This window comes from Uloborus diversus, chromosome 4 (assembly GCF_026930045.1).
Source record: "Uloborus diversus isolate 005 chromosome 4, Udiv.v.3.1, whole genome shotgun sequence".
Lineage (NCBI taxonomy): Eukaryota > Metazoa > Arthropoda > Arachnida > Araneae > Uloboridae > Uloborus > Uloborus diversus.
In genome coordinates, this window is record NC_072734.1 from 23,101,176 (window position 1) to 23,128,634 (window position 27,459).

Genomic DNA, 27,459 nt, shown 5'->3' on the forward strand with positions numbered 1-27,459 from the left:
GTAAATTTTATTTCGGATATCGATTTTTCCACGGAACATTCGTCCTTTGGCGACCTTTCAAAAAGAAATCGCTCGTACAGCACATGCAAAAGATTATGTATGAAGATGATTACAAGTAAGTTAATTTTTTCAGTTTGAAGTACATTCCCAGAATTCTTAGTTCAAAATGGCCATCTCTGTTTTGTCGTGATCCAATGATGAAAATATGCATTCCTAATGGCATTTTTCAAATGTTTTGCAAGTAATTGATTTAAATATTTGCTTTAGATAAATCATTATTTGTTATATATTGTTCTTTTATTTACTTTTTGTTCACCACACTTGCGAAACAAATAAGCAATAAATTAAGAAACGAAATGTGTTCGCTCCTTATTTACAAGAATTCTACTGTTCCTCAATCTTATATTCCGTCAACACTATGAAGAACGAGCCTTCATTTTTACAACTCAGATATACGACGTCTCAATTAATATTGCATAGGTTATACCTAGGTAGGGTGTTTTAACATCCGTTAAAATAAAATGAATAAATACCTTTGTGCGTAAAAAGTAACACAAGAAATAACAACTTCAAACAGCACAAATGGCAGATTACTGCAGACACGTGTTTTGGCGTTACAAGGAACGCCTTTTTCAATGCAAAAAAAAAAAAAAAAGCTCATGCATGAAGTTTCTGCTAATTGAAATTTGTTATTTCTTATTTTACTGATCCGTTAAAATGTTTTAACTGTTCGTAGCGATATAACTTCCGAAATTAGAAGTTTGAAAAATAAGAAGAAAAAAAATTATACCCATTTCGAGAAAAATTTTATCTTTAAGAAAATATATCGCGCATTTGGAAATAGAGTGACAGAATACGAAGAAATGGAATTTTACAAGAGAAGCGTTTGAAGTTGAACTTTTCAGGCAAGTTGCATTTTAAGAAAAGTAAGTTTGATGTGTTCTCCAGCATGGGCCTTCATATGGGGGGCTCGAGCCCCCCACCTTAAAAATTAGAACTTCCTTCTTTTTAGTACTTTTTTCTTTGCAAAAATGTAAAAACATTTCTTCTCCAGCCATTAATGAATGAGGTATAATAATTGTCAAATTTTAATGACTCTAATCCGTCCTGAAATCAGTTTTATGGAGAAAATATCGTGCTAAACCATGGGGAAAATATCTGAGCCCCCTTACAATTTTGCATATGGGCGCCCATGTTCTCCAGTGGTGATATAAGAGCAAAAATCTGTCATTATTTTTTAAAAAGAAAATGTGCTTTAAAGGCCTTTAAGCGATTTTTTTTTTTTTTAATTTTGTTTTGTGGCCCTCTTCTTCCAAACGAGCGATATAATGCACTTTTCATTTTCTTCTTGCGATATTATTTTTCACTCTTAAGAAAAGTAACGTATTTCCCGCGCATAAAACGTTGATTTTTGACTAAATAGTGAATTTGCTAAGTTTAAATGCTTAAAATATGGCCATAAAAAATAAAAGTTATCTACACTTTAATTTGAGGTACAGTAGAACATGGTTTATCCGGCCTTCTTTTATCCGGATCAAATTTGTAGAGTTAAAAAAAAATACTTGAATGATAATGTACTTAAATAATAATTTTAAACTATGGTTGCAAAAACGAAACTATATGTATAAGTACGCCAAATATTTGGCTTTTGTTTTGATTCAATGAACAACTCCTGCATTAACGTACAATAAAGTACTATAATACTAATCTAAAAACAGTATGGCGTAGGTGGAGTGTCAGATGATAAAGTATTTGCTAGAAAAGATACAAAGTAATGGGGTCGTTTCCAAAATTTTTAAAAGTATTCTTTTTCTGAAAGAACGTGCTTAAAAATATAGGATCTGACCATTTTTAAATAATTTGTTCAAGTTTAATATTTTTAAAAAATTACTTAAATCGGTGCGCTTTCATTGTTTACGTTTCGGTCGTGTGACATCACAAATGATGAAATGCCATTCAGTGTTGCCATTCACGGAGAAAAATATTTAATTCGCATCTTTACTCACGTGTATTGGCAACAATATGGTTAATAGCAAGCGTAGAGCGGAATATTTAATTCGCTTCTTGATTATCATAACGTAGAAACGTGGTAGAAAGATGCGCCAAATTGCATCATTTGTGACGTCATAAAGACCACGCCTTGTTTTCAAAATCAGATATTTAAAAAAATTAATTGAAAAATAACTGTTTCGAAAATGAAAGTATTTTCTGAATCCATGTTTTTTTTTTTTTTTTTTACTCATTCTATCAATTTCAGTGTCTAAAAGTAGTACTTTTGATTGAAGGAAACAACCCCATTTTGTTACAAAGCATTGTTTTTTGCTGTAATTAAAGATACGTCTGCTTATTTTAAGAGCATGTTTTGCTTATTGCTTTACTATCCGGATTGTCTTTGTCCCAGTTAGTCTGGATAAACGAGGTTAAACAGTACCTAAGTTAATTCCTTGCAGAGCTAAACAGTCAGAAAAAGTCATTGCAAGAAATAACGGAATAACACGTTAAAGTCAGGTACATTTACTCTCCGAAAATTGCATGTTTTTAAATCATTTCTTTCAAATCGAAATAAGCTTTAAAAAGGAAATTGGATATCAGATCTCTCTTGAAACTATGTTTTTGATTTTTTTCTACTTTATATGTTTTTTTCCAGCCAAGAAGATTACGTGCGTTTGCGAAACCCCCATATCAAACACATGGAGGCAGACCACCTGTATCACATATCTCTCAGCACAGCAACGCAAGATCTGCGAGAAATGTTCTGTGATGTCAAGGTAATTTCTAAGATCATTCGTAACTGTATGTAAAATTATGAAGTAAACAAAGAAGAAAGGAATACTAGATTTGGAACATTACATAAATGTGAGCTTAGAACTATATTTTATTTAGGGGAATATGAAGTAGTTTGGAGCAAAATGAAAACAAATTGGAAATTTATTTTTAAAATTTCAGAACGTAAAAGCGAGCAATGTATTTCAGAAAAATAATAAAAAAACTCTTATTGAAATACTATTTTTTATTCTTGACAGTAAATTTGTGCCTCAAGTAATCATGGAAAATATCACTTTTTCCCAAAGTGATAACTAAAATGTTTTCCTAATGAAATAATTTCTATTGAATCAACAAAAATATTTTTCTTTAAATGAATAAATATATAACAGAATACATGAATAAATATAGAGAATAATAACAGTAAATAAATGAATAACTTTTAGCGTGTTTCATTATTAATATTACTTTTGGATAAGGTATCAAATTTAGTTTCAGTTCAATTAAAATTTACTGTTATTGTCATCATGATAGTCGGACTTGTGTTATGGTAAAAAATATTCAAAAAGCAACATTGAAAAGTGAATTTTAAGTTAAATGAATTAAATGTTTTAAAGTAGATGTTTTTCGTATTTGTAAATGTGCATTAACTTTTTTTGCGTACATAAGCTATGTTTTCAGCCATTAAAAAATGTAGAAAAAAAAACGTGCAATATTCACTGCATAGTTTTCTCTTTCTTCCTCTTTATGGGTATTTTTTAACCATTTCGAAAAACCGAATCCAGTTTTGACTTTTGAAAGAGAACATACACATAGTGACATAGTGCTCTAAATAATATCTTGTATTTCGTTTTAATTACCGAAACTTTTTTTTTTTTTATTTATAGCTGTGCTTGCATTTTTCAAATTTTAAGAGTTAAAAATTGCCTTTTGTCCAAACCTGCAAAAACACGATTTTTTTTATAAATAAAGAACCATTTGCTATTATATAATGTACTAGAAAATCAATCATCAAGGTACGAGGGGTGAAAATAGCTTTTACATTTGAACGAAGCAACTACCTGTTTGGTGATATTTTAATTAATACTTTTTTATTTGAGTTGACATTTTAACCCCAACTCCAGTGGATTAACCCTAAGCTCGAGTTTAGATAGCGTTTAATGTTGACCACTTTTTCGTTTCTTCATTCTCCTAAAATGAGTCTCACCAGTAATACAGTTAAATTACGGGATCCAGTTTAGCCTTGTCAAAATAAAGTATTTCCCTGCATATCAAACATTGCGAACAAATATTATCAAATTATCATGCTTTGGGCGCGAGTTTCATTGCTGATGACGTCAAAGCGTTACTCGATCAGTGAATTCACTTTTATATATATGAGGATAATAATGATAAAGTTCATGGTTCTATATTTCCCCCATGACAGATACTTAAGTTAATTTCATTTGTCATAAGAATGACCCAATTTTTTTTTTTTTTTTTTTTTTTTTTGAGGGGGGGGGGTGGCACACAAGACTTACACAAAAAGATATTTTTATTCACTGCAATATCTAATCAACCTGCAAAGTGCTGTGAATGTACTGGAAATTGTAAGTATAGGTAATAATGCTCCGTGCGAATTAATTTCAAAGTAATTGTGTCGACACAAATCATTCCCCAAGGCTTGTAAATAGTAACAAAGGTGTATGACCTAAACCCAAACAGTGTTTGGTTGCATGCCAAAATGAAAGGCGAAGTCTTCAGCCACGGGCGTTTCTTACTTACTGCGGAATGTTGAAACAGAACCGGATATTGATTGAAATGAGTTGTTATATACTCTTGGTTTGTTGCAGGTTAATTAAGTGCACATGAGAAAAACTCTCTTGAAGAACGCTAGTTCTAGGGGAAATGTTTGGATGCATACGAAATGGTTCAGATAATCATCATCACCGAAATAATTTTAAATGGTTTATTTCCAGTTTATGTAATTTATTAAAAAAAAAAAAAAAAGATGTTAGGTTCATTAATTGCTCTCTAGCTGTGGTGGTTTTTCAAAATAGCTTGAATATCTGGTTATCTAGGAGCAAAATTAGCGTTTCAATCACAAATTGTTAAATATATCAGTTTTGGGAAGTTGAAGCTATTTAATGAATTATGTCCGTTAGAGATAAGTCGAGGGAAAATTATTTATCAGTTTGCATTTTTTAATTTTCCTCGAAAAAAAAAAAGATTGATTTTGGAAGTTGCCAGTGTTGTAACAGTTGCAAGGATAATCAACTAGTTTTGGAGCAAAATGTGTGGGTATGGCATTTATGAATTTCAGCCAAATTGCTCAAATTTTTTGTCGCATATTAAGTATCGTAGTGATCCGGGGAAAAAACGAAATCAGATGGTGCAATGTCAAGCGTGTATAGTTCAAGTTTAAAAATAGAAAAGGCACGGTTCTGCAACACAGTCATGCAAAATCACACTGCTCAAGACGAACAGCGGAAAAACATTAATGAACTGTCTTGGGTTGCCACACCTACCATATTCACTCGGCATTGCAGCACCTGATTTCTCTTTCTTGCGATCGCTTTGCGAAAGAAAACGTATCAAAACTCAAGGGTGTCTAAATACCATTAATCAAAACTCAGGACGTCATTAAAAGAAAAATAGAACTTCTTAAGATAACGTTTATTAGTCCAACAAACCTGTGGAACGTTATATTCAAACGTATTTGGCATAAGATGACAGCTTGTTCAGGAAATGTTTGCTCCTAAAAATCTTTCTATTCATTTTGCCACTCGAAATGAATGATTTTTTTAAAGAGTGATTTACTTTAATTTGAAGCAAGCGTTTTACGGTTTTACGATCCAATTCATTTTGATTATCAGTCGGCTATTTTTTATACAGGGAAAACCTTCCAAAGTGGTATTCGTGGTAGGAATGAAAAAAAAATGTTAATTTTTGAACCATGCACTGAATATGAACATGAAATGATCAACTAAAATACAAGCAGCATAAAAAATAAAAATATTTTTAACTAATGATTATGTTTAAACTACTCTGACACTAGGGGTGCCCACCTAGAGGGGAAGGGGTCATGGCGTAGACTGTGCCATTGAAATTTTTAGGAGGAGGGGGCGATGTTTTAAAGGACATTTTTCTCTTTTTGGGGGGAGGGGGATCTCGGTAGTATTTCGGGGAATTGGGGGTGCGCCCTTGAACGTAGAGGGATGGGCACCCCTGCTGAAACAGTAAGCAATTATTGGAAAACTTATTACACAAACGTATTATGTAGTCATACTTTGATAGGATGGAAAGATCTGTGAAACCGACAAAAAAGATATAAACATTAACAAAGTAAAGTATGAAATAACAACGTCAAAAAGCACAAATTGAAGATTGCTGCAGACACGTGTTTCGGCGTTACAAGGAGCGCCTTTTTTGATGCAAATAAATTAGCTTATAGATAAAAAGACATCCGCGAATATCTTTTCATCCATAAGCTCCTTTTTTTTTTGCATTGAAAAAGGCATTTCTTGTAACGCCGAAACACGTGTCTACACTAATCTGCAAAATCAGGAAGCTTTCGGAATCGGAGCGATCTTCTAAAAACATTAAATAAAGAAAAAAAACAATCCTGATAGCATCAGGATATCTGGGAACTCTGCTGATAACTCAATCTCAGATATTTAAATTTTGTTTAAAAAAAGAAAAGCCAATTGATTTTTATCAATTAATCCGGGATATAAAATTTGCACACTGACTGGCAGAAGGTTGTTGGTGGTAGTTGAATCATAAATTATAAAACTTGTTATGAAACTATTTACTAAAAGAAAAACTTATTTTCCAGTTTTCTATTAGTAAAATTAAGTTTTCCATTTTAGTTCGTGTGCATGGGTGGAACACCTCGACGCATGGAGAAATTTGCCCATCTGGTAGAAAAAGAATTAGAGATCAAACTGCCTACCGGAGCCGCCCTTTGTGATATCAGTGCGAAGTCTTATCGATATTCCATGTACAAGATAGGACCTGTCATATCTGTCAGTGTAAGTGATAAACTTTTTTTTTCATCACATATAAGATTTAAGGGGAGTCGGTGCCCTGCATATAATTAGCGTAATGTTAAATTGCTAAACATTATATTACAGGGTGTCCGCGCATATGGAAAGTCAGGGAAAGTCATGGATCTCAAGCATGATCGAAAATGGTCTTGGAAAGTCATGATTTTTAGCATAAAATGCTCATAAGTCATGGAAACTGACATCTGGTCATGGATTTGGGGTTCAAGAACATGCATATTTATCAAATTCTACAAATTCGGTGCAAAATTTACGCATCTTAGCCATTTCTTACGCTTTTACGAGTCGGTCCTGATTTTTCACACATTTCAAAATCTGATTGCATCTGCTGCTATAACACTCGCTCGTTTTTCTTCACAATGTTATTCTAATGTTTAGACGTTTATAGTTTTGTGTTTAGCATTATTTTTAACCTCCTTATTTGTCTAATTGTGCAGTTAGGGACTTATTTTGGGGGTATATTTCTAATTTTTTCGCTCTCATTCGACTCAAAAAATTTAAGTCATTCACATCCGAGTTGATTCAAGAGACTCATAAATTTATCATTAATTTTCAGCAGTGTCCTAAGTTAATGAACATTTTAGAAAATAAAATTGGTCTAAAGAATTAAGGACGTTAGGACATCAATAAAATATAGAAATTGGGGAATTTTCAATCTGGAACTTTTAAAATATTTGTAGCCTATCCTAAAATTTTCACGGTTGTATATCAGGTAATGTCTGGTAAGTTAATTATTTGCTAGTCACAGATTTAAAAAAAAACTACTAGCTTTAAAAAAGTAATAAGTTTTAAATTCATTATTTTTTTATAAAATGAAATATTTATTTTAAAAATTGCAAAAGAAAAAAAATCAAGCAAAAATGCTTCGTTGATCACCAGTAGTTTTACATAATTTTTGCTGCATGTTTAAAACTTCTTTTATTTTGAAGAATCATTTTGCAACTAAAACTTTTCGGTATTTTTTAGTGATTGAAAAATTACTGTGTGTCACATCAGATTTTTCTGAAAAAAAAAATAATAAATTTGTTTTTATGTGAAATTTTACCTATATAAAAATTTTGTGTAACTTATTGGAATCCAAAAAATATTTCCAGAAATTTTAGATTTATAAATGTATGTCCTTGGTAGCAAAATAATTAAGTTGAAACTCAAATTATTTCTTGTGTACCACTAGTCTTTGTTGAATAACTAGTTTTTTAGTGAGAGCTAGTTACATTTCACTTTAATTTGAGTTTTTATAAACATACTTGTGGCCCGTCCCGACCTCGTTCGGGTTAAACAAAAAACTATTTTTCTTAATTAAATATTATGCAGGTACATTTTTAATTTAAAAATTTAATAATAAGCAGCATTTTTTGTTTCGTTTTTATGAAGTTTGAAGCAAATTTATCTACCACATTCCCTGATCAAGAGAGACCAATATATAATTCCCAGTGGACAATACAACCTTTTCGTATGTAACGTTGTACTACGTCTCGTATGCTGGACCATGAAAGTGTTCTGAAGTATTTCTTAAGTGACTAAATTCCGATTGACTCTTGCTTGTATCCTTTTTCTTCGGAAAACTTGCTTTTTTCACATGCCACTACTATTTTTTTCATTTCGGCAATTTTATTCTGATGGGATATTGGTGAGCTATATTATTTTATTATATCGTTTTTAAATGCTTAAATACGGTCATCATGAAGAAAAGTTCTCCAAACAATTTTTTATTTTATTTTATTTGTCAAATTCTTTTCTATCGAATGTTCTTTTTTATAGTTTTAACTCTTAACTTTGAATGTACGGTAATTATGTGCAATTACTATTTGAATTGAGAGTTTTCTAAAATAAATGTACTTAAGTGAATCCATTAGCAGATGTGTTTTTCTTTCGATTTTAGTACGAAAAAAAAACTTAAAGGATAGCCCGAAATGCGTGCAAAATTACAACTTTTAGAAACACTTATTAATATCGTCTATATGCACTACTTGAATTCAGAAACGAATTTGTGCAAAGTGAATCTCAGTTATAATTCATTTGAATAAATTTTGAAGCCTTAACATTTCTGTGACATGGTTTGCAATGTTTAAGCCTAAAAAAATGCTATATATCTTATTCTCAGCATCCTCAAATACGTGTAAAGAATTTGGCGGTTCTCATGCTGACATCGTGAACTTCATCTCTCAGCAAAAGAACTTAGGGCCAGGGAAACTAAAAGGCTTCTACTCCCTGCTTTTGGCTGTTCTGTAACTGCAAAGGCCTGACGATCGGTGTTTGATTTTTACTTTTATAAGAATAAAACGGTACGAAACATAAACTGTTGGGGAAGACAAGCTATTTGTTTAAAAAACTGGTATAAATACATATATGCATAATTTAAAACCTATGTCACTCAGTAAGAATACACCTTTCATGTAGTGAAAGATTTTTTCAAATACTTGCAATGGTTCTGGAGATTACCTCGAAAATATAAACACACAAAAGTCCGCTCTCTCTTTTTATAATATTGTGTAGATGTCCAAAGCATAGGTCAGATGATTGCAATTTAATCTTCACAAAACACAAATTCAGATATTATTGTGAAAAATTAATGTTTCTTCTGGAAAAATTGCTTCCCGTGAGTCATGGAAAGTCATTGATTTCAAAACTGGAAATGTAGCAGTACCCTGTATATACTTTTTTCTCAAAAGCTTTTGCACAAAAGTTTTAACACACAATGGTTTCATAGTGATTTTAAGAAATATTCAAGAATCTACCAAAGTGGAATTTTAAGGCAATTATATTTATTTTACTATTTATTAAATTTTAACCAATTGTTCATTTTTAAAAGAAAAAAGATAATTTTTGAACATCAAAACAGCTGTTGAGGAAAAAGTGTGAGTCCTAATGCTAAAATTCCACATCAGTATAGTTATGGACGCATAAATAAACCGTGGTTCAAATTTTAAAGTAATACGTAAAGTAGTTTTCTTGAAAAAGGAATATGAGTTTTTAAAATTGACGTTTTGAGAAATCGCGTTTGAAAGTCAAGTTGGATTCCTGCCCTATTAATAGTTAAATTGATTTACTTTTAACCTGCATAGAAACATGACTGCGGTGTCGCTTAAAAGCTCTTGATTTGATTTTTTTTTTTTTTTTTTTTTTTTGAATGTATAAAGACGGGGGGAAAAAATAATAAGGTTGTAGAGTACCAAAGGTTTTTTTTAAAAAATATATACGAGGCATTCAGAGCTGAGAAGTGGATCAACCTCCTCCCCTGGAGCTGTTTGGGGAAAATTTTCGGGAATTTTGCGTATAAGTTTCCGCCCCTCCACTTTTACCCTTCTTTTTTTTAATCAATTGCTGAATTTATGCGCAAATATATTTACAGGGTGATCCAAAAGTCAGGACCTACTTTTGAACTGAATAATTCGAAAACGAATGAAAATTAAAAAAAAAAATGCGCTTTGCACTGAAAGAACCTAAAAGAAGTCGTGTTTTGTGTGGCAACGAAAAAAAATAGTTCTGTTTTCGACCAACAGATGGGGCTATAACTTTTTATTTCTCCATAATTCTTATACTTATAATACAGTTTAACTAAACGAGTTTTCTCAACTATGGATAGCATTTCGATGCATATTAACTTCGAATACCAAATCTGCTGCCATTGCTCCTTTTTATATCGTCTGTTGCTTTGCATGATCCTAGATCAGAAATCCGACAGTGCTATCTGTTAGTCGCCAGCAGAACTATTTTTAGTTCGTTGACAGACAAAACCTGACTTCTTTTCCATCCATTTAGTGCAAACAGCATCTTTTTATCTTTATTTGTTTTCGAATTATTCATTTATAAAGTTGGTCCTGCCTTTTAGATCACCTGGTATATTAGTCGTTTGTACTTACACGTAAACCTAGCCAAGTGTCACACGCCGATTGGAATAAAACTTTGCACATCGATAGAACATTTAATATAATTGTGCCCGTATATATATATATATATATATATATATATATATATATATATATATATATATATATATATATATATATATATATATATATATATATATATATATATATATATTTACATCGCCAATGAACACTTTTAATAGGGCGAAATTTACCCCTAAATATTAAGATATTAGAGCGTACAATATATTCTTTTATTTTGAATTTTAATTACAAAAATTCAAGTTTTAATTGAAAATTCTAACAAACTAAAGTTGACGTGATTCAGGATTTTTCTGAAAATACTATTAATAAGGGAATACGGGAATACCATCCTTTGCAATCTTACCTCGTCGCGGGACTAGTTTCCTTTAAGCAATTCCATGTCAGATAAATGACCTTCTTAACCTGACCGTTTCCGATTTCAATAAATTTGCATGAAGGACTAGATCATAAGAAAAGTAATCCTGCTAATTTTCAGACATCTGTTTTGAAAGTTATTCAGAATATACGCCTGTAAAAAAAAACTCAAAATGAGCAAAGTATGCTCGTACAAATGACAGTAACTTATCTCCTAACTATAGTAGTAGAATAAAAATTCAAAATCATTGAAAAACTAAAAACAGAGCTTTCTATTGATATATTATACGACTTTCTTACGATAGATTTATGTTTTAAGGTCATTCACCGTGACGGGGTAATATTACGAAGGATGGCTTACCCCAATCAATAGTATTTTCAGAAAAAATCCTGAAACGCGTCAACTTTAGTTTTAATGTTTTTAAATTTTCAATCATTGTTTGAATTTTTGTAATTAAAATTTAAAATAAAAGAATTTATTGCTCCCTTTAATATCCCAATTATAATACATTAAGGCGTATATTTCACCGCATTGAAAGTGTTCATTGCAGATAAAACAAAAACAAAAAAAAAAAAAAAAAACTTATTCAATATTTTAAAGTATTCTATCTATGTGCTAAGTATTATTCTAGTTCGGCATGTGATACTTGGGTAGGTTTACTGTTTAGTGAGAAAAAAAAATACATATGTTTCTACAGTTTGAAATAAATACATCTAAAACTACTATAATTAAATTATTGTCATTTCATTCTCTGTTTATATTGTTGTCGACGATGTTCCTTCTACATTTTGCTTTTTTAATTACAAACCTTTACTATCTTTAGCATGGCATGGGAATTCCGTCCTTATCCATCCTTCTTCATGAAATCATCAAGCTCATGTATCATGCTCGATGCACTGACGTCACATTCTTGAGGATTGGTACATGTGGAGGCATTGGTAAATCATTTTTCATTTTCATCTCTGGAACATCACTATTATTACTGTCATTATCTTTATCTTTAAGTAAGACAGTTGCCATTTCGCTCTTGAAGTGAGTATTCTTACTTAACTGACTGTTTAAAAGAAACGAGCTGATGTGTGCATCACATGACTTCCTTTTACTCCACTTTAATGTCATTTTAGCGTTGTCGGCAATTTTAATGTGATTCAATAGTTTACTCTCTAAATATCACCAACAGTGGCCAAACCGAAACCAGATTTTAAAATTTAAAAAAAAAATCGCCAAGTAGGCGACAAAACTTGGCGACCAAAAGACTGGCAATATATCTCCAAGTGTCCGTCAAATTATAACACCATTTGAGTTTACATCGAAATTAACAATGATTTATCCCCAAAAAGGGGGCAAAAGACCCCCTTAGAAACATTCAAATGCAACCAAAAGGGAAGATGCACAACTAGACCCCACTAGGATTCTACGTACAAAAATTTAAACTTTCTAGGACATGCCGTTTTTGAGCTATGCGTGATACATACACACATACGCACGTACATACGTACATACAGACGTCACGAGAAAACTCGTTGTAATGAACTCGGGGATCGTCAAAATGGATATTTCGGATGTCTGTACGTTCCTAGGCATATATCCACGTATGGTCGAGTCGAAAAAAAACAACAACATTCATTCGGGGATGAGCAAAATAGAAATTAAGGCCGATTTTTGAGTGAAAATTTTTGTGCGAATACAATACTTCCTTTTTTGTAAAAGGAAGTAAAAATGAACCATACATTATTTTCTTATTTTTTATTGTCTTGCTTATTTATTCCATTATTATTGCAACAAGATGCAAGAGGATAGTATTCAACTCAATTTGCAAAATCCAGGATTAGCTGTAAAAATTCAAGATTTGCTTTATGACCAAATTCTAAATAATAGAATAAACGAATTAAACATACTCTGTTACATAATTTCTTTTAAATTACTTACAGCAATAAAATTATAATTTTACTAGATAGTTTCAAAAAGTATATTCACAAAAGGGATGTAAAATATCTTACATTATAAATGCAAATTCTTTTGCGTTTACTTATGCGACGCAGTACCTATTGTAATATTGTACAAGATTTCAATTCACTATCAGGTATTTTACAAAACATTAACAAGAACTTTTGTCAAACCCACACACATTGCTTTACACTGCCGTTCAATATTGATTCTTTTGCGAAATAATACTGTACTACTGTACTCGCACGGCTTTGCCCGTAATAGAAAAATTAAAAGGGCTTTTGGTTAGCCTGTATATTTACAAATAATGTGTGGTGAATTTTCTCGCCAATTGGCTTGTACCCATGTTACGGTTCCACGTTATGATAATTTCGTTTCTCGCCAATTGGATTGTACCCATGTTACGGTTCCATGTTATGACAATTTCGCATCTCTCCAATTGGCTTGTGCCCATGTTACGGTTCCACATTATGATAATTTCGTATCTCGCGAATTGGCTTGTGCCCATGTTACGGTTCCACGTTATGATAATTTCGTATCTCGCCGATTGACTTGTGCCCATGTTACGGTTCCACGTTATGATAATTTCGTAATTTACTCGTCGATCTTACGATAATTTTGTTCTTAAAATTGGAATAGAAAAAGAACCACATCGAATTTATAAAACTCGCTTCGAGGTGCACACCCCCATGCTACAAACTAACTTTGTGCCAAATTTCATGAAAATCGGTCGAACGGTCTAGGCGCTATGCGCGTCACAGAGATCCTGACAGACAGAGATCCGGACAGACAGAGATCCAGACAGAGAGAGATCCTGACAGACAGAGATCCAGACAGAGAGAGATCCTGACAGACAGAGATCCAGACAGAGAGACTTTCTGCTTTATTATTAGTAAAGATTACCTCCGCATGAGCTGGCATGCCACAAAATTCGGGGGTCACCAGATTTTTAATAACACTGGCCTGGTCCTTTCCGGCTTGCTGGAAAAATCGAGGTTAGGGAAAAAAATACTATAAAAAATATATGTTCAACTTAAAAAATAATATATGTTCTATACATATTTTTTTAGTATTAATAAAGAATTTGATTTTTTAAAAATATTAACTAACAATGTGCCACAAAGCCGACGCCACAAAGCTGCGATAAAGCGCGTGCCACAGTTTCTTTTTCTTTTTGAAAGAAGGTTACTTTCGGGATTTATTATTTTTTTCCTTACAGTGGTTTGCTTTCTGGTTGGAATTTTATAGGGAAATTTATAACTTTTGTTTTGTCGCAAAATAAACCTCGAGATATTCGGCATGCCGGAAAATTCGAATTTCCTGGCATGCTGGACAACCTCGCTTTTTTTTCGGCATTCCGGCTAATGCGGAGTAATGCGGGATTTTGGAAGAAGTTCAAAGCACTGGTCAAAACTCATGCGTGTTGCATAAACCTACTCGTATATTATAGTGTAATATAATGAGTTTAATATTAAAGTATCGATAGATTGCAGGATCCGAATGGAAATGATCACATTGTTAAATAATTTAGACACTTAAACTCAAAAACAGAACTAAGCCTGAAATCACCAGTTTATTGATCTTTTAAAGAAGTTTTTAAAGTTACTTTTGTTGTTTACATCAGCTGGATATAATCAATATTCATACGACTTGACGGAAAATTTCAGATGAGCAATTTTTAAATTAAAGATATTAACATCTGATGATGCTACGTTGTTCATTGGCCTAATACTGTAATAGCTATGGTCAAGATACACTACTGGCCATTAAAATTGCTACACCAAGAAGGAGTTATTTGCAAAATTTTGCACATGTGATGGCAACACTGACACTAGAAAACGATTACAAAATGAAAGCAAAATGATCATTTATTACTGGAAAAATCTCACATGAATGGAGGTTTAAGTACCCTGTTGCGCCACCTCTAGCTGGAATGTAAGAGTCGATACGGTAGAGCACTAAGACACAGCAGTTAAGTACGATGTCCTACGTCCTCTCGTACCACAGTTGTTGTAAACGCGTCACTAATTCGATCAAACTTATACGCTGTCCAAGTTACCGTCTCAAGTGATCCCAGATATGCTTGATTTGTGACAAATCAGTGCATCGCGTAGATCAGAAAAAGTGATAATGTGGAAAAGGAAGTCCCTTGACACCCTTGCTGTGTGTGACCGAGCATTGTCATGTTGAAAAATGGCTCCTGAGAGCCCCGTCGCGTCGTGGGTGCTATCACATGCGTATGAGTTTTATCGAATGAGTGGCACGTTTACAGGAAGGGAGGAGACTGCTATGCCTCAATACCCGATTGTATCGCTTCGTACATCGTACGTAGATTTTTCCAGCAATAAATGATCAATTTGCTTTCATTTCGTAATCACTTTCTAATGTCAATTTTGCTATCACGTGTGAAAAAATTTAGCTACATTCTGGCAATTTCTTTTTGGTGTAGCAATTTTAATGGCCAGTAGTGTATCTTGTATTCTTCCAAAATCCTCTTCTGTGCGATAGAAACGAGAAAATTCGTCCTCTAATCCAGGGATTCTCAAACGTTTTCGACTCACGGCACCCTTTCCCAAAATAGAACATTCCATCTCTGTTATAAAAGGTAAATGCGCTAAATAAGGCCATCCTAATGTTCATAACCAAATATCACTCTTATTTATGACCGAATTGGCACCAGCTTTTGCATGCTCATCAGATGTCCTTATTGGGCTACAATCTACTTTTCTGGGATATAACATCATAGAAAAAAATGTGTCGCCAAGTTGGCGACCAAAAAACTGGCGATATATCGCCAAGTGTCCGCTAAATTGTAACACCACTAAATTTACATCGAAATTAACAAAAATTTCCCCCCAAAATGGGGCAAAAAAACCCCTTAAAACCACCGGAATGCAAACAAAAAGGGAGGTGCTCAATTAGACCCCACTAGGAGTCTACGTACTAAATTTCAACTTTCTAGGACATACCGTTCTTGAGTTATGCGACATACATACGCACATACGTACATACAGACGTCACGAGAAAACTCGTCGTAACGAACTCGGGAATCGTCAAAATGGATATTTCGCGTGTCTATACATTCTTAGGCACTTATCCACGTGTGGTCGAGTCGAAAAAAAAAGACAACATTCATTCGGGGGTGAGCAAAATGGAAATTAAGGTCGATTTTTGAGTGAAAATTTTTTTGCGAATACAATACTTCCTTTTTTGTAAAAGGAAGTAAAAATCAAGGGCATTATTCTCTTTGCATTCGTCAACTACGTAAAGTAGGCTTCAAGAACAATAAGCAACTGTTTTTTATGCCAGTAAACTATAGTAACTATGTAGAAACAAAACCTACAGTTCAATGGGGTAATATTTTTTTGACATCTCTCATCTGCAACAACTTTTGCTACGTTGTTACCTGGTAATCAAACATTGCTTGTTGAAAAGGCTTAATCATCAGCCAGGCTTTATAATGGCGATGAAGACACGATACAGCGAACTTTCATTATGCTAAATCAAAAAATAGGGGGATTGCTTTATTGTTCTACATGGCCTTATTCGGCATACCCCACCTAACATATAGATAGATATCATGAACACTTCGCGGCAACACTTACCTTCCTATGGCATCCCAGGGCGACGCGGCACTCGGTTTGAGAACCTCTGCTCTAATCAATGTTTTTCTTATATTACTGTAGCGAATCCGTTGACTCTCAACGTAATATTGTGCCTTCACAAAATGTCTAATAGCTATCAAAAAGGCACAGGCGTTGCGGCGATGAATTTCAAAAAAAAAAAACTGTACCATTTCAAAACTGGTTTTTCTTTTCATTGTGTTGGAAAAAATACTATCAGTAAAATATAATAATAACGAGCTATGACTTCCTTTTACTCCAATTTAATGTTATTTCCCCATTAGTGGCAATTTTAATGTGATTCAATTGTTAACTCTCTAAATATCACCAACAGTGGCCTAACTGAAACCAAATTTATATTTAAAAAAAAACCTCCAAATTTGTCGCCAAGCTGGCGTCAAAACTTGGCGACCAAAAGACTGGCGATATATCGCCAAGTGTCCGACAAATTATAACACAACTTGAGTTTACATCGAAATTAACAATGATTTCCCCTCAAAAAGGGGCAAAAGACCCCCTTAAGAACATCCGAATGCAACCAAAAGGGAAGGTACACAACTACCCCCCACTAGGAGTCGACGTACCAAATTTCAACTTTCTAGGACATATCGTTTTTGAGTTATGCGAGATACATACACACATACATACGTACATACGGACGTCACGAGAAAATTTGTTGTAATTAACTCAGGGGTCGTCAAAATGGATATTTCGGGTATCTGTACGTTCCTAGGCATATATCCACGTGTGGTCGGGTCGAAAAATGAACTCAACATTCATTCGGAGGTGAGAAAAATGGAAATTAAGGTCGATTTTTGAGTGAAAATTTTTTTGCGAATACAATACTTCCTTTTTTGTAAAAGGAAGTAAAAATATAAAATATAATAAATAAAAATATAATCTTTTTGTTTGCATAAACTAAAAGATTATTATTTTCAGGCATACCTGGAGGGTCTTTGGTTATTACTGATGAAGCAGTCGATGGGATGCTGAAACCTTATTTAACTATAGTAAGTATTTTTTTTCTTTAACTCTAAAATTACTCGTAATCCAATGTAGTCAAACCAATACTTCTAGCACATCAGAGTTAGTAACTTTATTGAAAGTTACAGAATTAACTAGTCGAATCCCGACTTACGCGAGGGATGCGTTCCAAGACTCCTCGCGTAAGTCGGAAATTCGCGTTGTGAAAAGGGTATGTGTAAATTTTTTTTATAATCGTATCTAATTATTTTAAACACTTGCTTTCAACCATTCCTTAACTATACATTACTGTTTCTTACATAAACTGAATTTTTATTTGTATTTTTTAAAAAGCGGTTTTAATCAACATAAAATACTGTTACGATGCACAAAATCAGTGAATCAGCGGAAAAGAGAGACATAAAATAAACCAGTACAGTACGTGCAGTATGTAGTAATAATAATATGATGTTCTATAATAATACTGTGCAGCAGATTCAGTAATGATATTTGTAACTTGAAAACAAAATAAGATGTTCATGGATTTATGTTGCGTGATCAAATCGTTATTCTAATGCATTTTAAAATACAGTTGCTTCGCTAGTTCTTTTATTACGTTTCCATCTATGGCAACACCTCTCTTCCTGGTTTCTTTAGTTCTCAATACAAGAGCACCTACCATTTTCATAATTTTTGCATTTTACTTAGATACTATTCAGCGAACTTTTACGGATTTCTTTTTCTTGACTTTTAATTGTACATATGGAAAATTCACTAACACCTAATTATCGTGCTATATTCGACGCATTTTTTAGTTGTTCAAGTAAATTGAGAACCTTTAGCGTCTGTTTACTTGTCAGAAACTTTATCTTTTTCTTTCTATCTTTACAAACTTTAGATGGATCACTGCTCTTAGGTATCATTATAGTTCATTAACTTTTGCACTTAAGAGTAAAAAAATATGGTAAATGGGGAATAATTATTTGTATATACACAAACAAAACTAAGTTCTGACTAATACGGTGTGGGAATTTCCACTGCCAGTGATGCTAAAGGGATGAAGGTCCACTCACGGGGGGGGGGAAAAAAATTTTTGGTAGCCAATAACAATGCCGATACTTTTAAACCGCGAATCCCTTCTGAAAATTTTCGTGTTGCGGACGAGGAATTTGCGTTAGGTCTAAAATCATAAACCGGAGAAAAAATCGCGTTATAGCCATTTCGCGTAAATAGAATCGCGTTGTAGCTGGAGTGACTGTATAGGTACGTTTCCTCTACAAATCCACAGTTTTCGTCAGATCTGGGCGAAATTTGAACGGGAGGTACTTGGGCACCCGAGAAGGAACGTAGGGGAGTTTTCGAACACCAAAAAAGTACCGAACCGTTCAAATTTTAATTTTAGGGCCCGAAAATGGCATTAACTGGCTCTTTGCGCGAAATAATTGTCCGATCAAATCAAATTTAGTGCCATTCGAAAGCCCGCGAAAAATACCCCTGGAGTTGAATTAATTCCTTCGAATTCCCCAAAAAACCGAAACTGTAAAATGGCCGGTGGAAAATTTAAAAGCATTATTAAGCCTAATGGAACAGAATTTCATATCAGAAAATTATCCTTTGCGCCGTTTCATTTTAAATTAGCAGGAATAAAACCGTTCAGAAGGTTGCCACTTTTATTTCTCTACTGTGACTAAATAAAATTTTGTTTTTGTTTTGAGATAAAAATGTCCCCTTTTGATTATTATTGGGCGATTTATCTTCTTTTGTACTGCAAGCAGAAGATAATCAGAAAGGGTGCGTTTAATAAGTTCGGGAATTTTTTATTTGCTGTTTTCTTTATTTAAGAATAATTATTTTGACAGGATTATTTTACAGTATTTTTTTCCCTCTAATTGAAGCCTGATTGTTGAACATGCGTCACTTGACCTAACTTTTATTTCCGAGGTAAACCATGCAAAGCTTGGCAATGCAGCTATAATTAATAAAAGCTAAAAACAGATTTAATAATGCGAAAGTAATATTTTCTGTAGACATTTGTAATTAAAACTATTGCAAATCAGCCATTACAATATAAATATTGTGCTAACGAACGTGGGAAAAAAAACGCATTTCGAGGTTGAGACGTAATTTGTTACTATACAGAATCAGAACGTGAAATGACGAATGCTCCCGCAATCGCGGGAAGTATGGTCAGTTATTTTCGTCAGACATACAGATGCTCTTTCTCAATCTAAATTCTGAAACTGTTTTCGCCCGCAGGATATTTTAGGAAAGCCAGTAACCCGTCCCGCTGTTTTAGACAAAGACGTCGCTGACGAACTGAAAGCTCTTGCTGATGCAGAAATGCTGGATTGCCGGACATTTATCGGGAAGACCATGTGCACTAACGATTTTTATGAAGGTGAGGAATGCACTAAAACGTGAGTTTATTTGTCATTGAATCACTTAAAATTTTCTCGATAACTACAAACAAGCAAAAGGTCGTTTCCAAAATTTTAAAAGTATTTTTTTCTGAAAGAGCATGCTTAAAAACATAGGATCTGACCATTTTTTAAATAATTTGTTTAAGTTTAATATTTTAAAAAAATTACTTAAATCGGTGCGCTTTTAGTGTTTACATTTCTGTCGTGTGACATCACAAATGATGAAATGCCATTCAATGTTGCCATTCACTGAACAAAATATTTAATTCGCATCTTTACTCACGTGTATTAGCAACGATATGGTTGATAGCAAGCGTAGAGCGCAATTTTAATTCGCTGCTTGATTATCATAACGTGGAAACGTAGTAGAAAGATGCGGCAAATTGCATCATTTGTGACGTCATAAAGACCACGTATTGTTTGAAAAATCGGACATTTTAAAAAATAATTTAATAAAAACTGTTGGGAAAAGCATTTTCTGGGCCTTGTAATTTTTTTTGCTCATTTTATCCATTTCAATGACTAAAAGTAGTACTTTTAACTGAAGGAAACCACCCCATTCCTTCCTAAACGATAATAAAGATTACTTTTGAATTTTCTGATATAATTTTACTTAGACTCTTATGAAGAAGAAAAGTATGTTATTTAACAGGAAAACTAAGGAAGGCATGCACTTTTATTTTAATTCTTAATGCTACAATATTTAAATCAGATTTCAATTTAAGAGTCATTGATATCATTTTCCAAAAAATGATAATATGCAGTTAATGTAAAATAATGAATGTGTTCTGGTTCTGAAAACAGACGTAGGAACTTATCATATAAACCACAGGGCTTCGCTCTCAGTTTTCTCCGCTCACCAAACAAGGCCGGTAGGGGTAGTTGTATGGCAACACCGAATGGCATTTCATCATTTGTGATGTCATCGGTAGAAGCGTTAAACGATGAAAGAGCACCGATTTAAGTAATTTTTTAAAAATATTAAACTTAAAGAAATTATTTAAAAAATGGTCAGATTCTATGTTTTTAAGCATGCTCTTTGAGAAAAAAATACTTTTAAAAGTTTGGAAACAACCCCACTATTGCTAACCTGAATCCCCGAAATCCCCAAATGGCAGACGGGCAAGGATTTTAATAGTACAGATTTAAATTAAAATCTGCTGTTCTGAAAGCTCGAGACGAAATGTTTTCCACGTGGTGCTGAGAATCCAATTGTAGTATGGATAAACAGCTGAATGTAGATTTTGATGACACAGACTTAACAAAAAATCAACATGTTTTTAAACAGACGTAAAGTTATTTATAGCTTTAAGAGACAAACTTGAATGCTGGCCAAAATTGCTATGAATCAAAATTTAAAATTAAATGCTTCTGATAAATCTACAGCGTTTTCCTATAATTGCTTTAGAGCATGAATGACAAAAGGTCGATCACCAGATATTCAGTTTCTCAAAATCAGAGAGATTTCGCAAATAAAAAAAATAAAAAAACGACAAGTCATTGTTATTTCTTTTATCTGACATCAATGCATCGCCAAATGCACGTAATTCATTAATTGGTGTTCACGTAATTCTTTATGAAAGTGTTCCAATGACATTCATTAGGTTTTTATAGTTCCAGCAAATAAATTTTAATGCCCAATTTATATCATTCTTCAGCCTATTTGATTACTTTCCCGCCTTAATGAAGAGGATAGTTCTCGCTAATCATGTGAATTTCTTTGTTCCAGGGCAAGGTCGATTAGACGGAGCCTTTTGTGATTACACTGCCGATGAGAAAATGGAATTCTTAAACATGGTTCATTCGAAAGGCGTCAAAAACATCGAAATGGAATCATTGGCATTTGCTGCAATGTGCCATCATGCCGGTATCAAAGGTACAAGCACAAGAATAGTTGCCTTAAGTTCCGTATTGGTCTGAAGAATCCTGGGGAGAATACAAAAAATAGTTTTTATTCTCTTTTTATTCAAAAAACTTTTTTAGCAATCCTTAGATTACGCTTTTTCACTCATAAACAATAGTGAAATAGTTAGCCTCCCCCCCCCCCCAGTCAGTGATATTCGCATTGAACGCCAAGAAGCAGAAACAGCGCAACGCACGTTGCAGATTCTTGATATAGTGTAGACTATTTCTTAGTAGGAGACGAAAACAAATTCAAACTTTTAAAGAAAAAAAATCCTAAATTTCATTGCGTGAAGACTTGTGCCTTGTTTTCTGGGACAGGTATCACATACTTTTTTTTAAAAAAAAGTTTAGTATCCTTTTTTTAAGTACTTCTAGGGTGCCCATTTAGACTTTACGATTAATCTAACGACGGTTTATACTGCCGTGGTCAGGTAAAAAACGGTAATTTCACATTTCTCTTTTTCCGTTTTTTGCATTTTTGTCATGCATTGTACGCTAGCGTTATTGTACAGTTTTCTTACATGGTTTACGTGAAAAAAAAAAAAGCAAAAACATAATTAATTTGAATTTTGACATCTTGAATTCAAATTATGTTTTTCGCAATCACGATTGTGTGTTTGTGTCTGTGTGCAGGCATGTGTGGGTATTTGTGTATGTAAGAGTGTGTGTTTGTGTCTGTGCAGGCATGTGTGTGTATGTGGGTATGTGTGTGTGTGTGTGTATATATGTGTATGTGTGTGTGTGTGTTTGTTGATATGTGTGTGTGTTTGTGTCTGTGTGCAGGCATGAGTGTTGTGGGTATGTGTGTGTGTAGGCATGCGTGTGTGTATGTATGTATGTGTGTAGGATATGGACGCAATCTGGAAAAGGTTTCCGCTAGAGGAGCAGCATCGTGAGGCCGGTCGACGGTGGTGCTGCAGAGGGAGGCGGGGGAAAATAAAATCACAGGACGCCAAAAACAGTCAAGTGAAAACAATAAGCAATCGTAATTGCTCAAAAAAAAAGTCAAATTCCAACACTTCCTGATTGTAATTATTGAATCCAAAATGCATTTCTTTAAATATCTCAAAAACTCATTTCTACAGATAATGCAGTTTGCCTGCTCACGTCAGTATAATAGTTTATAATCTTTTTGGATTTTTAATTTCGCCACCAACTGCTAACAGAAATTATGCTACATGGCTTTTCACTGATTCTAAATTTTGTCTCAGAATTCTTTAATAAAAATAAACTTTCTTTAACTCAGTTTTAAGCTTTAAGCATCGGTAAGTTTTATTTTCTTGCTTCTCCATTCAGAAAAACGCTTTTGTGCTCCTCATTCAATACTCTGTTCTTTCATTCAAAAACGGGAAGAAATGAACAGTATTACTAATTTAAGATTTCTAAGATCTATAGTTTATTTTTTCAAGCCAAATATTATTAGTAGAAACCGGCTTGCACTTTTTCCCATGGGAATTGTGTTATTAGATAGCTACATGCTTGATAATGAAAGCGTTATCAACCATCAATTTTGTCCGTGCTGCAAGATCAACGTTAGGTGCGTTCGACGAACCTCACCGGTCGACCGGTGAATAACCGGTTACTAACCGCAGTGTTCTATGATCTATCGGTTACCTCACCGGTTACCATTTTAAGCTGTTGATTGGTCGATTGAAACACGTGATCAGTAGCTGTCACGTGATCGGTTAACCGGTAGCGACCGGTTCAGCTCGTCGAACGCAAGCTAAGGTGCTTTTATGTTACTGGATTCAAGAACCCTGTGTGCTTTCTGAAAGAACTTCTCAATCAAGTTCATTTTTCGACGATTTCGAGATTTTGTGTTATAACTCTACTGACATTTTCTTTAATTCAAAAAAAAAAAGCACCACACATAAACTACTTAATAAACCATGCGACCAAAGTCACTCTGAGATTTTAGGGTTCCTTTATATAAAAATTTCATTAGTGACTTTAAAATTGTGTTCATGCATTTATTATGTCGACATCATTAGCTGCAAATTTCCTAACATATCATTAGTTTTCTCTTTTTTAGTAAAACTCTTATCATCTTGAATTTGTAGTTGTTTTCTCACTGTGATTTATAGGTTATCACTGTAATTTTTAAGGAAAATATTATTTAATGTTAAAGGAAATTATTATTTATTTTTCTTTAAGAAAAATATTTTATTAAACTAAAACATGCGAAGTAAAATGATTCCATACACTCTTGACAAAATTCTAATGAATCTGCAAAGTTTGAACTTTTGTTTGTTAAAAACATTTAAAAACTCCATCAGCATTGCATAAAAATTTCGTATGTTTAAATTTTTGACCAAAAGACGCTACTTAATTGGGAGGGGGGAAAAAACTTATACAGGGTGTTCCGTTTTGACCTGCAAGACCTTTATTTTCGCAACTGTTAGTCCTAGATGTATACTTCCAATTCCAAAAATGTTCAAAATCAGATGCAGGGTTAAGATATTGAAAGCTTGAAGTGAAATAAAAATGAGTCAAAAAATACAAAATGTAACTTTTTATACGGGCCGCAGGTCCCCAAACTTATATTTAGGGAAATAATCTCCATTGAAAAATGATTCCAACACAAAATGTTTTAAATTAGTACGACCAACATTCATCGAAATATGAAATGCAGCGTTTTGTGACTTACACCATTTTTCACTCACCGTCAATAACATCTTTTGGAGAAAATATAGCAGTTAACAAGTATTTAAAATTATATGTGTGCATAGAGTGTGATTTTGCAAATTATTCAAGGTTTTGTAGTGCATTTTCGCGTATCACTGCATAACATTTGCATTTATTTTTGAATAGCAATGAAAAATATAAATACCTTGTTTTTCTTACTTTGACGACCTGTCATTCTTCTGAAAGAGCGATAAGTTCCAATCTCATCTTCTGTATCGTCCCTGAAAACTTTGAATTGGAATATCTCCTTAAGTGTTGGCCGTACAAATTTCAAGTTTTTTTTTGTCAGTAATAGTTTTTAATAGAGATTATTTCTCTAAATATAAGTAAGGGTACCTGGGGCCCGTATAAAAAGTTAAAATTTTAAATTTTTTATTCACTTTTATTTTCATTTCAAACTTTCGATATCTTAACTCTGCATTTGATTTTGAACATTTTTGTAATTGGAAGTATACATCTAGGACTAACCGTTGCAAAAATAAAAGTCTTGCAGGTTAAAACGGAACACCCTGTATATATAGAAATGCTTTGCGATTCCGTCTAATGGCAAAACTTTTTTATTTCTCACATAAGTAAAATATCATTGAGAGAAATTTCTCCATCTTCCAATCGTACCCAAACGTAACTGCAGTACACTAGATTCTCGAAAACTCTTCTTTCGAGAAACCGGCTGAGTTCAGAAAACTTGGCCACATCTTCCCGAAGAGAAAAATCCCCACACCAAAAAAAACCTAGTTGCACATGTATTCCATATAACCCAGTATTTTTTCAACCTCTGCCCCTTTTTGGTCTTTATTTGGCCAAGTTATTGACACTCTACACTATCACGATGGGGAAATATGGAAATGAGGGTCTTGGTACAATATTTTCTTACCTAAAGCGCTTTTGATAAACTTCATGCTGAAAACAGCCAAATCAAATGCATTAAATATTTATCACATTGTATAAAGATTTCTAATTTTAAATACCTAATGAAATGAACCGTGTGAAATCTAGTTGTCAAATATACAACAGACTTGGGATAGGAGGATCTCGAGTACATGCGGGGTTAAAGCTCGTTTAATTTGTGAACTGAAAGGGTTCTGTGTTGCTCGTTGAACAGTTACCACGGGTATCGACAGGAGAAAGTTTCGTTTCCCTTCAGTTCGTGCCTGCATTGTGGAAGTGGAGATGAGCGGCGGTGCCAACCACTCGACGATTAATCCTGTTATCGTCCAAGTTTGAAGGTCAACCTATCGAGGCAACGATACCCACTTGTGTAGTGACAATGGACACGAGAACAAAAACAATGAAATAAAATAGCTAAACATAAAAACAAACAAGTTTATATCGCACCCCGGCAAGAAAAGTGACAAAACGAAAAAAAACATTGAAAAAAGTAAGGTTGCACGCAATAGTAGTTTTTAGTGTTTTCGTCTCAAATGTAACAACACGAGCAAAAACTTTATGATGTGATTTTTACTGGTTAGATTTCTTTGTCTAACTCAATAATTGTACAGACTTAAAATTCGAAAAATTTTCTTATGTAATTTTAATGATGAGTCACTATTGATTGTATCGTTTTGATACGCCACTACACTCCAGTTACTGTCTGACCATCGATTACATGGAAAGGCTAATATCCGGTTTATAGGCGGAAATGGACGTATATATTAGTTTATAGGGATGCTATTTGGTTTGTTACAGATGTGCACTTTTGCCTCTCTATTATTTAGCCTTAGTTTTGTAAAAATGAAAATTTGCTCTCTCAGCAACATTTTTTTTTTTTTAATCTAAGGTATATTTGACTGTATTCTTCTGGCAAAAAATAATTGATTTATTTATTCACTACGTTTTGAGCTTACCATTCTGCTTTTACGTTCCTGAACAAAATAAAAATATTTTCTTTTCTTTTTGTTGTTTCCATGATAACTATTTTTGTTTTTCCCTATTTTATTTTAGAGAATGCAATAAATGAATAAGGCACTAGCGACATTATTAAACGCGTGCATCAAAATCCCATCGTTATCTTCCCTTCTCCCCGGCTTGATTCATTCAGATGGAATAGTCTTTACTTGGCAGATTGCCAAATTACATACAATTCGCGGTCAAACCGTATGTAAGCTAACTTTGTGCGAGTTTTGTGACAAGAAAGATTTTTATATTTAGATTTTAAATCAATAGTTAGCGAGTTCAGACTTTTGAGTTGTGTCACTTTTCTTATGGGGACGCGATAGACCACATTATTTTTGTTTTCTAATGATTCTAACTTTTTAGGTGGCGTGGTGTGTGTTGCACTGTTGGATAGACTCTCCGGAGACCAGATCGACACGCCCAAAGAAGTGATGGATCTATGGCAAGACAGACCTCAGCAGTTGGTCCTGAAATTCATCAAAAATCGACTGAACTTGCCATAAAATGCCACTGTAGCTTTTGCCACGCTTTAGCAATTTCGGACATGTGATGCCTTTATACGAGCTCCATTTGAAGTTTCATATTAAAAAAAATATTATATAAAAACAAAAAACCCAACTAAGTAAATACCAAAAAAAACTTTAAAAAAATTTATAAGCCCTGTAGTTTAGAATGTTATTGATTACTACTGAATAACTACACCATTGACATTATTTTATAATCATACACAGGTAAGACAAATCATAAATTCAAAAGCAGAATAGAAGGATCAACAGTCGGGGCCCATTCCTTTCTAAATCAAGCAACCCTGTAAAATTTGAATGAGTCCCGACTGTTGATCCTTCTATTCTGCTTTTGAATTTATGATTTATCTTATCTGTGTATACGATTACATATAAAACTATTTCAATGGCGTAGTTATTTAGTAGTACTTAATAACATTCT

At 33.4% G+C, this 27,459-nt stretch overlaps 1 protein-coding gene across 1 annotated transcript; it reads left to right on the forward strand.

Moving 5' to 3' along the window:
• On the forward strand, positions 1-27,017 carry LOC129219941 (uridine phosphorylase 1-like). Its single transcript, XM_054854256.1, has 8 exons — positions 1-115; positions 2,648-2,768; positions 6,615-6,776; positions 11,902-12,016; positions 17,588-17,658; positions 19,868-20,009; positions 21,761-21,907; positions 26,878-27,017. The coding sequence occupies exons 1-8, from the start codon at positions 84-86 to the stop codon at positions 27,015-27,017; spliced, it is 930 nt and encodes a 309-aa protein (XP_054710231.1). The 5' UTR covers positions 1-83.
• The last annotated feature ends 442 nt before the right edge of the window (positions 27,018-27,459 follow it).

What these genes read in the sequence shown, in the direction of transcription:
- LOC129219941 (XM_054854256.1), top strand. Translation starts at nt 84, where the DNA reads ATGCAAAAGATTATGTATGAAGATGATTACAA. An exon ending in AAATGTTCTGTGATGTCAAG is followed by an intron (nt 2,769 to 6,614) that starts GTAATTTCTAAG and finishes TTTCCATTTTAG; the next exon opens with TTCGTGTGCATGGGTGGAAC. An exon ending in TGAAACCTTATTTAACTATA is followed by an intron (nt 17,659 to 19,867) that starts GTAAGTATTTTT and finishes TTTCGCCCGCAG; the next exon opens with GATATTTTAGGAAAGCCAGT.